This window comes from Sinocyclocheilus grahami, unplaced genomic scaffold (genome assembly GCF_001515645.1).
Source record: "Sinocyclocheilus grahami isolate Dianchi unplaced genomic scaffold, SAMN03320097.WGS_v1.1 scaffold761.1, whole genome shotgun sequence".
Classification (NCBI taxonomy): Eukaryota; Metazoa; Chordata; class Actinopteri; order Cypriniformes; family Cyprinidae; genus Sinocyclocheilus; species Sinocyclocheilus grahami.
Genome location: NW_015505940.1, coordinates 85075 through 100197, shown reverse-complemented (window position 1 = coordinate 100197; position 15123 = coordinate 85075). Strand labels below are relative to the sequence as shown.

The following is a 15123-nucleotide window of genomic DNA, read 5'->3' as shown; positions in this document are numbered from 1 at the left end:
TTATCTTGCTCTAACACTCCATTAGCTCATTGATCAGTGTAAAAGCAGCAGAGAGAGAGAGTGACAACGTGATCCATCAGAGTGAAACGCACACACACACACACACACACACACACACAGAAGAAAGCTGTACTCGTCATTCGCAGTTGACAGATTAGTGTAAGCCTGATGCATCGGCTCTTAAAGGGACGGTGCACCCAGACAGCCAAATACTGTTATCATCTACTCACCTTCATGTCACACGAAACCTGTGTGATTTTCTTCTGTGGAACATAAGAGTTCTTTTTTTTTTCATAGAATGAAAGTGAAAGACGGTCAGCCAAAAAGCGCCATGAAAATTTGGGCCTGTTCCTCACATAATGCTGTCATACACGGTGTAAATCTGACAGATGCTCTTCTGAAACCTCTCTGTAGGAAGGCATGTTTTCATATGCGCTGTGATTGACAGGGTTTTATCCGCGCCGAGTCTGGCTTTGAGAGGAAAGGCTTCATGCTTGATCCAGCTACTCTGACTCAGACCCAAACCCGGATTTGTTGAGTTCTGGGGGTTTGTTTTTAGTGATCAGGGGGCGGAGCTTATCTGAACCTGTTCGAATGCAGCAAACAAGAAGATGATCTAAAGAAACCGGATAAAAGGTGAACCTAGAGATCTTTAGAGGAATAAGGGTGAGTCAACATTCACTATATTGCTTTACTGCACAAACCCGCGTCCACCATTATTCAATTTAGACACACCTCCAACTCGGAACATTGTCAGAATGTTCTGGAAAGGTTCTCTCAAAGTTATGAACAAACGTTCTTCCAGTAACATTAATAGAATGTTCATTCAGAGTTATCTGGCCTTAATGTTCTAAAAATAATTACTTCTACATCGTTCATGAAACGTTTTATTTTTAGTTAGTTGGACATTCATCTAACGTTAATTTTTAAATGTTACTACTTGTTTCAAAACATCCAGAGAACATTCAAATGTAGCATTCTCATAATGTTTGCAAAATCATAAAATGGAGCATTGCCTTAATGTTCATGTAACCAAAAAATGTATAAAACAGAAGATGTTTTTATAACTTAATGTGAACGTTGGCGAAACGTTCTTTTGTTATCTGGGTCTGAGCTCAAAGAAAAACACACATTTTCCCGCTGGTAATTACAACATAGCAGTGTTCATATGCGCTCATCTCATAAAAAAATCATTGCGACATGACTTGAAGGCTAGAGCGGGGAGGAAATCTCTACACTGAAAAACTTGTGTTTACGCAGTTCTTTCTGCTGTTAACACACCAAACTGTCAACAGGTCAACTGGCATTCAGCTGCTTTATTTAGTGACATTTATAGTATAAGAATCAGAGACGTGCTGCAAGCAGCTCTGAGATTTACGGTTTATGGGCCGAAATTCAGTTTGCTGTGAATCTATAAAACAATAGAAATATTCAACAAGCATCGCTGACTGACAGACAGTGAGAGAGACGGGAAGCTGCTCAGAAAACCAAATTCATAACTAAAGATTTCATCATTTCAATCTCTGTGAATTACTGGAATGACGTTGCTTGTTTATTCTTCTTCAGACAGACAATATGATCACATTACAACCTGAACTCAGACTAGATTTACTGGAGAAAATATGATATGAAAATGTTTGCCTGTGCAAAACTGACAGACAATTGTGTGTGTGATCACTTGTAATCAAGATGATGTGCATTAAATTCAGTTTGCTGTGAATCTATAAAACAATAGAAATATTCAACAAGCATCGCTGACTGACAGACAGTGAGAGAGACGGGAAGCTGCTCAGAAAACCAAATTCATAACTAAAGATTTCATCATTTCAATCTCTGTGAATTACTGGAATGACGTTGTTTGTTTATTCTTCTTCAGACAGACAATATGATCACATTACAACCTGAACTCAGACTAGATTTACTGGAGAAAATATGATATGAAAATGTTTGCCTGTGCAAAACTGACAGACAATTGTGTGTGTGATCACTTGTAATCAAGATGATGTAATCCAAAAATTAAGTACTTGTAATTAGATTAAATTACATTTTAAAATACTCGTAATCAGACAAGTTAATTTTGTATTGATTACATGATTTACACAATAGCAAAAGAAAGAATTCATAATTCATCGACTGCCCCCAATTCTTCTTTTTCATCTTTTGAACTTAGCTTTCTAAAATAGCCTATCGCTTGCATACATTCTTCCAGTTTTGTGGACATTCACACAAAGAACAGTCGCTATTATAATTATATAATATACTGTAACTATAATCAGGTGCCTATAATTACACACAAAAAAATGAGAGTCCACAGCATTTGACCGCTGGATTCACAAAAATAATTTACATTTTTAAGAAATGTCAACATTGCATCAACTACTGATAAACACATTAATTTTTATTTGAATTATCATTTAAGCATGCATTCCTATTTCTTTCGAGGCTTTCATCTTTTAAACACATTAAAATGTATGTAATGCAGAGATTCTTTTTTTGTATATATTTGTAACTTTTTAAATATATATTTTTTCTTTTTGTATTTTTATATCAGTATGGTACACGATTACACAATATAAATCAATGTGATAAACCAGTCAAAAGTCATCTAAAAGTAATCAAATCTGATTATCTGTAAAGTAATGGATTACGTTACTAACTACAATATTTGTCATGTAATTTGGAATCAGTAACGGATTACAATTTGTAAGTAATCTTCCAGCACTGGTAACACACATGATTTGAGGAATCACTGATGTCTGCAGCTTAAACACTGCAGGACGACACACAAACACACTCCACTTTAACACTTTAACACTTGACAGTGTCTTCAAATCCCTGACCTGTATGCAGCGAGCGGTCAGTACTAATAAATCCAGACCATATTTCCCTGTAGTGTTAATGCTGCAGGTCAGAGCGTCAGCGGAGTCTGATCTCAGTAAACACAAGTCACAAGACACAAATCAAACAATCAGATTCATGAGAGAGAAACCCAGTGCAGAGCAGCACTAAGCCTGCAGACTTACACACACTCAGACGGATGGATAAAGCCGCCGGGTCTCCGATAAACCTTCCAGGCACCTGTAATCCCAAATCACTTTCACACACAGTTATACACACACACACACACAGCTCATAGCCAGCAAAACCCTCTCAAATGGAAAATAGATGGGATGTGTGTTGCAAATCGACTTTTTGACATTCATGTCTTTCCATGAATTTCACTCCAGAGAAAAGTTCAGCCCGAGGGACGGAGTATTAGCTCACACACACACACACACACACACACACCAAAAACATCTTTCAGGATATGTCAGGAAGCACAACACCACCAAAGATGAGCCGCCTCGCCTCACTCGACCCCGAAACAGCACACTAACATACTACACTTACACTTTCTGCTGTATGCAGTATATGCTACTGGTCAAAAGTTTTGGATGTTTTTGAAAGAAGCCTCTTCTGCTCAGCAAGGCTGCATTTATTTGATAAAAAATACAGTAAAATTATGAAACATTTTTCTCATTTCAATTAGCTGTTTTCTATGTGAATATATGGTCAAATATAATTTATTTCTGTGATCAAAGCTGAATTTTCAGCATCATTACTGCAGTCTTCAGTGTCACATGATCCTTCAGAAATCATTCTAATATGCTGATTTGCTGCTTGAGAAACATTTCTGATTATTATCAATGTTGAAAACAGCTGTGATGCCTCATATTTTTGTGAAAATCATTTTTCAGGATTCTTTGATGAACAGAAAGTTCAAAAGAGCAGCATTTATTTGAAATAGAATCTTGTGTAACATTTTAAATGTCTTTATTATAAATTTCTCTCGCTCTCTTTAATATTACACTCTTGAAAATAAAGGTGCTTCACGATGCCATAGAAGAACCTTTTTGTCTAAATGGTTCCATAAAGAACCTTCAACATCTGAAGAACCTTTCTGTTTCACAAAAGCTTCTTTGTGGGGAAAGAAGGTTCTTCAGATTATAAAAAGGTTAGAAAGTTATGGTTCTTTAAAGAACCTTTGACTGAATGCTTCTTTGTGGAACCAAAAATGGTTCTTCTATGGCATCGCTGTGAAGAACCTTTTGACGCACCTTTATTTTTAAGAGTGTACTGACCACAAACATTTGAATGGTAGCATATCATGCTTTCCACAAAAATATTGGGCAGCACAACAGTTTTCAGCATTGATTGTTTCTTGAGCAGTAAATCAGCATATTAGAATGATTTCTAAAGATCATGTGACACTGAAGACTGGAGTAATGATGCTGAAACAAAAGGTTCTTTGGGGTGAAAGAAGGTTCTTCAGATTATAAAAAGGTTAGAAAGTTATGGTTCTTTAAAGAACCTTTGACTAAATGGTTCTTTGTGGAACCAAAAATGGTTCTTCTATGGCATCGCTGTGAAGAACCTTTTGACGCACCTTTATTTTTAAGAGTGTACTGACCACAAACATTTGAATGGTAGCATATCATGCTTTCCACAAAAATATTGGGCAGCACAACAGTTTTCAGCATTGATTGTTTCTTGAGCAGTAAATCAGCATATTAGAATGATTTCTAAAGATCATGTGACACTGAAGACTGGAGTAATGATGCTGAAAATTCACAGCAATAAATTTCATTTTAACATATAGTCGCATAGAAAACAGCTAATTGAAATTGTAAAAATATTTCACATTATTACAGTTTTCCTTGATTTTTTGATCCAAAAAATGCAGCCTCTGTGAGAATAAGAGACATAAAACGTAAAAAAACCTAAAACTTAGTTACTCCAAACTTTTGTCCAGTAGTATGAAGTAACAACTATGTATTGTTGCAGAATGCAAACTGCTTCGTTTACTAGATTTAAAACCAACAGGAATTATGCAGGGCAGTACTTTAGTTTTGACACCAACACAACAACAACTACTTAAATAACAGCCTTTAGCAGTGCTGTCTTTACCGTCTCCTTGTCCCACACCACGATTCTCAGCAGCATTATTTAGACGTTACGTGTTGGATTGTCTTGTGAGTTTTTCTCGGGCTGATGACAGATGGTGCATTTGGAAGCAGGTGCGTGAACAAAGCAATTACATCCAAAATAGAGCAACGGCTCCATCATTAACACCCCCCACCCACATCCCTCACCTCTTCATCTTTAAAACACGGCCTGTGTTCAGGGCTTCTGAAAGATTTATTTTGGTAATGTAAAATGATTCATGCCCATCCCTATAGTGTTCATCAGTTAATAGAGAACAAAGCGAGAAGTAAACTTGCAAACACGAGGCCAATTTACTGTGAGAGCCGAGAGCCACTCACACCTGCACTAGATCAGTATTCACACCTGTACTCGAGAACACCTGTGTTTATTCAGTGTTTATTCCAGCTGCACTTCAGTGTTTTATATGCTAGATCAATCTGAAATCACTCAACAATTGTTCACTAATTCACTACACAATATTTGGCAAATTTTAAAAATATTCTTATTGAGACTTCATTATTTTTTCTGCTTTTGTTTTAATTTCAGCTTGACGTTTTCGTTATTTTGTCATTTTAATTAGTTTTTATTTATTAATATGACTATATGTTTGTTTTTTTTAGTTTATTTAGTTTTAGTACATTAAATTCAAATAAAATGAGAAATGTTGCCTTGGCAGCTTGCAAAAAATATATATATATTTAATTTAAGTTAATGTTTATTTTATTTTAAGCACTGTCATTTTTTATGGTTTTAGTTTCAGGTTAAGTTAACAATAATTGCACATTATATGATTTTACATAACCATTGAGTCTCAAATTACAAATAAACATTATTACAAATTTGATCTGACAGTTTATAATAAATTGGATTTTAAACTTGGATCAATTTTAAAGATGTTTTTTTCAGACAACAACAACAAAAATACTCAATTAATCTGAGTCAGATACTGCATAAAAATAAAATTTCTGCTGCCTATTTAAACTCTTTTTGCACGGCTATATTTGTACTGGTAGTGTACAAATGTTAGTATCATTGCAATAATTTTTTTAAATAATTGTTATTAATATTTTGAATTTGTTTTAGTAATTTTGTTGATTGTTTTTGTCATGATTTTTATTATTTTTTAGATATATACCATTTTTGCTTATTTTAATTTCAGTTATTTTAAACAAGTTAAAATGAAAATGACATGTCTTTGCAACTACTACTATGTATGTATGTATGTATGTGTATATATATATACAGTGGGTACGGAAAGTATTCAGACCCCCTTAAATTTTTCACTCTTTGTTATATTGCAGCCATTTGCTAAAATCATTTAAGTTAATTTTTTTCCCTCATTAAATATAGTCACCTGTCCGTTTTATATATATGGCACAGCTCCCTCTTCAGGCGCAGTAAGTCCCTAAAGGGAGCAGAAAGAGTGGCCTGTTCGTTTTTAACATACTATATCCATAGCAACGCTGAAGGCCAGGATTTTAGGAGTAAATGCTGAGGCCTCTCAGAGTTTCCTCAAAGCAAGCAGAGACAGTCGGCGTAAGACCAACATTCATCACAAACCCACAATCGACGAATAAACAGAGCGAAAGAAATGCAATTCCTGAAATTCAGAGAAATGCATCTCTTATTAGAGTTTATTAAGCTTGTCAGGCTTTCTACGGCTGTTGCTGACAGCTCTGATCAGCCTCTAGCCTACACACACACACACACACACACACACATGCACACACTCACACACGCTCACACACACGCTCACACACACACACACACACACACACACACACACACGCACACACACACACACACACACACGTTGTGTTTCCATGTTTTATGGGGACATTCCATAGGTGTAATGGTTTGTATACTGTACAAACTGTATGTGCTATTAACCCTACCCCTAAACCTACCCCTTACAGGAAACTTTGTGCATTTTTACTTTCTCAAAAAAACTAATTCTGTATGATTTATAAGCTTGTTTCCTCATGGGGACCTCAAAAATGTCCCCACAAGGTCAAAATTTACTAGTATTACTATCCTTGTGTATAACGTGATAAATACCAGGTACACACGCATACACACACACAGGCTCTCACACACACACACGCTCACACACACACACACGCTCGCTCACACACACACTCACACACACACACACACACACCTCCAGACGTAAGAGCTCGGCTCACCAGTATTCTTTGTTTGATTGCACTCAGAAACGTCAGAAGAGTTTTTCTCAACGGCCTCGGTATAGTTTTATTTAGCTCAATTAGCAATTCAACAATCTCAAAGTCCACAGTACCAACACACACACACACACACACCTGATAAACATGTATGTCAATAAATTTACATCTGTTTATTGTAATAACATAAAAAAAATACTTGGAGAAAGTTATCTGGTATGTGCACAAAACATGGTATTAATGTGGTATATATATGTATATATATATATATAAATGCACACTGTATAGCTTCTGTATTCATTGCATAGTCTCTATTTACTTTAAATTGTGTATTCTGCTTCTTTCTACCATATTTTTTAAGTTTGCATTGATTATATTACTATCTCATACTGTGAAGCTGCTTGAAAACAATCTCAGTTGTAACACACTATAAATGAAAGGTGACTCTACACTGTGGAGCGAGGAACTAGGTATGGATGTAACATGTATGTGACAAATAAAAGAAAGCTGAACCTTGATCAATCATTGTACATGTCAAAAACATGATATTACCCAGGTGCATGTTCAAACTCTTCTGAACAAAACAAGAACCTGTAATGGTTTTACTGGTTATAATGGGAATTGTATTGGTTTAATGGAAACTGTAATGGTCCCTGTGGGTCTCTACTGGTAATTTCTTGCTTTCTCTTGGTGGCCAAGTTAAAACCATTAAATCCTGATGAAATATCAGATACTACTGGACAGGGTTGCCAGGTCTGTGTAACAAAACCAGCCCAAAGACCAATCAAAAATAGCCCAAAACAAGCGCAAATACCCTATCCACATATCAAAACCCAACACATGCCACTCACATACCTAAAATACGTATTTTACAGTCATTGTTGCGCGTTACACACAATTAGAAAATTGCTAATAATAGTCTGTTTTCATAAAGGAAATCCCACAAAACTCATAATCTAGCAGTTTTATCATTGGTAGAACGTCAATTACTATTTATGCAAACGGTCAAATCTTTAAGCCGCAGAAAAAAAAATCAAGAGTTTACAAGTATCCCAATTCTGCCGTAAAAGCGCAAACTTGGCAACATGCTACTGGAAACCATCAATGGGTGTAATCATTACTAAGAAATTAATTACTGTAATTGAATTACTTTTCCCTTTAAAAAGCAAAGTAAGGGATTACTCCGAATTTTTCTGTAATTTAATTTCAGTCACTTCTGATGTAATTGCGTTAAATATTATATAGACTACAGAACAATTCTATAGTAGATTTATCATTAAAACTATGCATCTATATGAAAATGTCTGTTTTTAAGGTAAACTTCTCTCCTTAAATACTTTGGTCAGTGCAAGAATAATTTATGTAAACGTATATTATTTATTTGAAATAATTAAATTTATGACTGGTCAAGGTTGACATGGGATTTAGAAAGTAAGAAGTAATGCAATACGTTTTAGCGAGAGTAATTGGTACAGTATCTTTAAAGAACAGCGCGCTCTGTGAACACACACACACACACACTCACTCTCACACACACACACTCTCTCACACACCCACACACATGCACACACTCACACTCACACTCTCACTCACTCTCACACACACACACTCTCTCACACACCCACACACATGCACACACTCACACTCACACTCTCACTCACTCTCACACACACACACTCTCTCACACACCCACACACATGCACACACTCACACTCACACTCTCACTCACTCTCACACACACACACTCTCTCACACACCCACACACATGCACACACTCACACTCACACTCTCACTCACTCTCACACACACACACTCTCTCACACACCCACACACATGCACACACTCACACTCACACTCTCACTCACTCTCACACACACACACTCTCTCACACACCCACACACATGCACACACTCACACTCACACTCTCACTCACTCTCACACACACACACTCTCTCACACACCCACACACATGCACACACTCACACTCACACTCTCACTCACTCTCACACACACACACACACGGTGAGGCCGAGGTCACTGCTCTTATCCCATAGCAGCTTCTTCTAACTTCATCTGCACTCAGAAATCAGAAACAGAGAGAGCGGGCGGAGCGGTGGGCGGCGCTGACCCAACTCCTGACCGCCGCCATTCATCTCCTGCTTTATTTACAGACCTGCGCTTGTTCGTGAACGGCTACAGTCGAGTTTAGCCGATTAAACTTTCCAAAAGCCCTCCTCTTCCTCGCCGTCTGTTTGTGAAGATATCAGCCAAAACAGATCCACTTTAATCCCACGAGATGATGAGATCTTTTAATCGCTCAGATTAGCCACACCATCCGTCGCAGCTCCTTTTAAAATCAAGTTAAAATGCACAGTGACGTCAAGACCCAGAAATGAACATTTTGCCATCATTTACTCACCCTCTAGTGCCTAGTGTGTTTTTCTGTGGAGAGTATTTACAATACAATGAAATGAAAGCTCTGCACTAAAGTAGTCCATATAATTCACGCTCTACATTCATGTGTGAAAGGAACGCTCATTAAAAGCCATTATTTGCTAAAAATCTACACGAATGCTTTGGTCCTTTAATCTCAAATGACTTCAGAAGACTTGGAATATAGTTAGAACAAGGGTTTCAATCTTTTAGATGCCATGGACCCCCAAATATGATTAGCTTCGTGCAAGTGACCCCCCCCCCCCCCCCCCCCCCCCCCACACACACAAACACATGTCAGCTGCTTTCAGAAAACTCACTGTTTCTCCACCTACACACTCTTAAAAATACAGATCTTCATTAGAATCAATGGTTCCATTAAGAGCCTTCAACATCAGTTCACAACAGTGGAAAAAGGTTCTTTAGATTATTAAAAAAAATTCACACTAAGACAAAATGGTTCTTTTGACAACTGATTAGCTGAGATTACAGACGCTCTGTCCAGCCCCCCTACAGCCCGCATTCCCTCTACATAATGATCTCATGCACACACACACACACACACAAACACATGTCAGCTGCTTTCAGAAAACTCACTGTTTCTCCACCTACACACTCTTAAAAATACAGATCTTCATTAGAATCAATGGTTCCATTAAGAGCCTTCAACATCAGTTCACAACAGTGGAAAAAGGTTCTTTAGATTATTAAAAAAAATTCACACTAAGACAAAATGGTTCTTTTGACAACTGATCACTAAAAGATTCCTTGGGGAACCAAACATGGTTCTTCTGTGGCGTCACTGCAAAAATACCAGTTTTGAACCTTAGTTTTTAAAATGTACAAAGCATCAACAAAAATAATATTATGCATGTGTAAAATATTATTTGGAAAATTATTCTTGTACATTACATTATTTTCTACTCATTACAGTACTGTATTGTCAGTGGTATTATTATTTTTAAGTATTTCTTTATTTATTTTCCTCTCTTTTTTTTTTCCACGGACCCCCTGAACTAGGAATATATAAATATATATATACTTAACTCAAATTTTTATTATTTATTTGCTTTTTTAAATCTATTTTTAGTATCTAATAATTGTATCTAACTTTTCATTACTTCTTTATTTATTTGAATCATTATTCTTTTTTTTACATTTATTTAAAATTATTATATGTTTTAAATAATTTTTTTTTAAATATTTGCTGTGTTTCTTTTTAGATTTTTCCAAAGCAAAAAACCCTGAACCAGAAGTAGAATAGGCTATGTTTATTTATTTATTCAATTATTTGTTTATTGGTTTATTTATTTCGATAAAATTTTTATTACATTATATATATTTTTTTAATGTACAATTTATTTTTACATTTTTCTAACAATATTTAGAATCTAGATTAGATATAGATTTTTCCAGAGACCCCCTATAGCAAAAAACAAAAAGGAAAAAACAACAACCCTGCGCTAGAGTACAAGTTGTATGAGTTACTTATTATTCTAATTTAATGATCTCTTTGGATCTGTTGTATAGAGAACAGCAACTCTTCCTCAAAACACCTCCACGGTTCCATGAAAAATGCTTCTTTTAAAAACTGAGCTCGTGCAAACCACAGTGAATCAGATTGTGAGCACTGAACGTCAGTTTGAGCCAGCAGCCGATGGAAATCAGTCATATGAGGCTGAGAAATGTTGCTCTCGAACAGCAGCAAAACACATTCAACATCTCAGCGAAACAAATGACAGTTTCCGGCGGCGGATTGTTTCACGAGGCGTTACTGACTCTTTCTCTTGGCCTCTGCGTCTCCATCACTGTGATTAACAACATCACATCAGCTTTAAGCATTCAATGCAACAAACTTTCTGTATCGATCCGATCTGATCTTATTATTAATCTCTTTCTTAGGTCATTGTCTCACGGCATCTTTAATTGAGCCGTTTGAAAAGATCTCTTATGAGATGCAGAGTTTAGTGAGAGATGTCAATGTCTCAAACGGTTGTCCAAAACTATTTTCTACAACATCAACATTACAACAGAACTGACTGTTTACTTTCCTAATCAATGTTCCTGGTCTGATTGTGGATGATTCATAAAAAATCTAGTATCAAAAAAACCCACAAAATTGATCGACCGCGACGACTTTCATTTTCGGCTGACATCATCGATCTCTCATGTAAGCCCCGCCCCTTCATGTGTAACACTTTTCATGATCCAATCAATCACTGAATTAACCACTTTCTATATTATTTTCTACTCATAATAGTACTATAGTGTTAGCGTATTTATTTACTTGTTTATATTATTTAGTATTTATTTATTTATTCAATCAAATTTTATTTGTTTGCTTTAATCTAATTTATCATTATTTTATTTTTTTTTATATATATATTTTTATTAATTTTAATCTATATTCTTAACAATATTTTATTTATTCATTTATTTTTTAACCACTGTTTTCTTTTTTTTCACAGACCTTTGAACTAGAATACAAGTTGCATGGGCAATTTATATATATATATATATACTGTATATGTGTTTATTTAAACAACTATTGGGCAATTTTAATATATTTTAATTTGAATATATATAAATATGTTTATTTAAAATCTATTTAATTTTCATTATTTATGTTAATACATTTTCTATTTAATTTGTATTTATTTATTTTTACTTTTTTTACAATGCCTCTTCTAGAGAACCGCAAGCAAAGCCCCAGTACTAGAATACAAGGTGTATGGACAAATTTTTATTTTTTCCTAATAACATCTTTTTTTTTTTTGGAGTTTGACGCGGACGTCATCTATCCCTCATTCAAGCCCCGCCCTCCATAGGTAACGCCCACTTTTCATGACCCAGTCAATCATTGGTGGATAAAGGGCTCTACTTTTTTATTTATCACCGAACATCCTGCTTTCTTCAGAAGTACATCCGATCACTGAAGGAAAACGCACAGGTTCCCTGAGCTTTGAGAGACCTAAACTGTTCCTCTGTAGAAGTGATTTACCACAAACCAACAAGACCCAAAAAAAGAGACGATATAAAAAGATAACGTTTTCAATAAAACGTAACACGTCGAGCTGAGCTGCTCTTCTGTGGCACGGATCGGGTTTCTGAAACACTCCCTCGTCTGTCATTGGTCAGATAAAGAATTAGCCCCACCCACACCCACACCACTGGTAGAATTAATGCTTCTTCCGGCTTGGCCTACAAAAATACACCACCACCAGTATAAGTTTAGTTTCAGATATTATTTTAGTTATTGAGATTTAACTTTTTATTCATATTTTGAATTGGTTTGTGTTCTGTTTTCACTCTGATTTTAAGGTAAACATTTTAAAGTTCGTTTTTTTGTTGTGTTTTTGTCATTTTTATTAGTTTTTGTTTATTTTTTAATTATGTCTATCTATGTTTTATTCGTTTTCATTAGTTTTACATTTGGAAAAAATTGGTAGGATATCTTTTAAAACATTTTCACTCAGAAATTGCTAGTAAATTTCACAAATAAATTACAGAGAAATTATTGTATATATATGTGACCCTGGAGCACAAAAGCAGTGTTGAGTCGCTGGGGGATATTTGTAGCAATAGCCAACAATACATTGTATGGGTCACAATTATACATTTCTCTTTTATGCCAAAAATCATTAGGATATTAAGTAAAGATTATGTTCCATGAAGATACTTTGTGAATGTCCTACCGTAAATATATCAAAACTTAATTTTTGATTAGTAATATGCATTGCTAAGAACTTAATTTGAACAACTTTAAAGATGATTTTCTCAATATTTAGATTTTTTTGCACCCTCAGATTCCAGATTTAATAATAGTTGTATCTCTACCAAATATTGTCCGATCCTAACAAACCATACATCAATGAAAAGCTTATTTATTTTGAAAAATGGACCCTTATGACTGGTTTTGTGGTCCAGGGTCACATATAATATTATATATCTATATCTATATATAATATATATTTTATTTCAAGTGACTAAGGTTTTTATGGTTTTAGTTAACTATAATAACACTGGTCACAGACCAATATGTAATGTGATTTGAGACAGTATTTTAACATAAAAATGTGCATATTTGAATAATTTCGTGATGTTTCTAGCCTTTCACTTTGGGATGATTTCCTCCTGGTATCTGTTTTTCACAGACCTAATGTGTGTTCATTAACAGCCACCGAGTCACTCAATCTGTCAATCACTCCACTTACTCCACGGCTTCTTTTCTTTCAGTCTCGGGTGACTTCATACTGAGAGACAATCATTTCACTTCATTAGACAAACACAAACAACCCAGCACTCCCGCAGGAGTCACAGACAAACAGAACGACAGACAGAGAGTGAGAGAGAGACGGGTGAGCACTCTGATCTGATCAATAATCACCTGCCAGACGCTCTGCGCTTTACTGCGGAGGGGTGCATGCTGGGAAAAGCAGTTTCACGGATTAAATGATCATTATTTTCAAGCAAAAGCGGTCATTCGTTGTCGCTCTCGGGGGAGAAAATTGTCTAAAAAAGTTTAGACTTTATGAAAACACAATGACTTTCACTATAAAAGCCAATGGACGCATCAGCGTTAGTTCTGCTGGACCTGAGCTCAGATCTATCCGTATGAAAGATCCCAGTCTTCTCAGATAAACAACCCAACGAGCCCAAGGAGGATTGCATTGTCATTTTTGTGTTGGAGTTCTTAAAAGAAATTAATACTTTTATTCAGCAAGGATAGTTTCAATTGATCAAAAGTGACAGTAAAAAAATTTATAATGTAACAAAAGATTTCTGCTTCAAATAAATGCTGTTCTTTTGACGTTTCTATTCATCAAAGAATCTTGATAACATCGTTTCCATAAATTCAACTTTGCATCACAGGAATAAATTACATTTTAAAGTATATTCAGATAGAAGCAATCAAAATTAACAAAGAGCAACAATATGTATGTGCTGTGACAAGTCTCGGTTAGCCTGACGCAGTACACGTAGCAAGGTATTTATATATATATATATATACACACACACACACACACACAAAAAGAAAAACAAGTAGATAGAATAGAAAAATAGAAAGCTAGTGTTAGGTTTTTTTACATTTACATAACATTTCAAATTAAAATTAAGTAAAATTACATTTTAAAATATATTCAAACAGAAAACGTAAAATAAAAATAGAAAAAAAAATCTTTAATTTACCAAAGCCTTATTAAACTGATCAAAAGTGACATGCATAGACGTTTATATTATAAAATATTTCTATTTCAAATAAGCGTTCTTTCTATTCAGTCCTCTGAAATAAAATTATCCAATTTTCCACAAAAATATTGGGTTGCACAACAGTTTTCAACATTGATAATAATCAAAAATGTTTCTTGAGCAGGAAATCAGCATATTAGAATGATTTCTGAAGATCATGTGACACTGAAGACTGGAGTAATGATGCTGAAAATTCACAGCAATAAATTACATTTTACAATATATTCTCACAGAAAATAGCTATTTTAAATTATAATAATTTTACAAAATTTTTACTGTATTTTGGATCAAA

At 35.1% G+C, this 15123-nt stretch overlaps 1 protein-coding gene across 2 annotated transcripts in view; it reads right to left on the bottom strand.

Moving 5' to 3' along the window:
• Positions 1-15123, bottom strand: part of ptn (pleiotrophin) — a 30631-nt gene that overhangs the window by 12019 nt on the left and 3489 nt on the right. The window contains exon 1 of one of the 2 annotated variants that reach the window (XM_016245629.1): positions 5133-5212. The exons of the other annotated variant lie outside the window; for it this stretch is intronic. Coding sequence (XP_016101115.1) covers positions 5133-5140 — 8 coding nt within the window. The 5' untranslated portion in view covers positions 5141-5212. Of the gene's footprint in view, positions 1-5132; positions 5213-15123 lie in introns of those variants that run through there. 2 annotated transcript variants of the gene reach the window in all.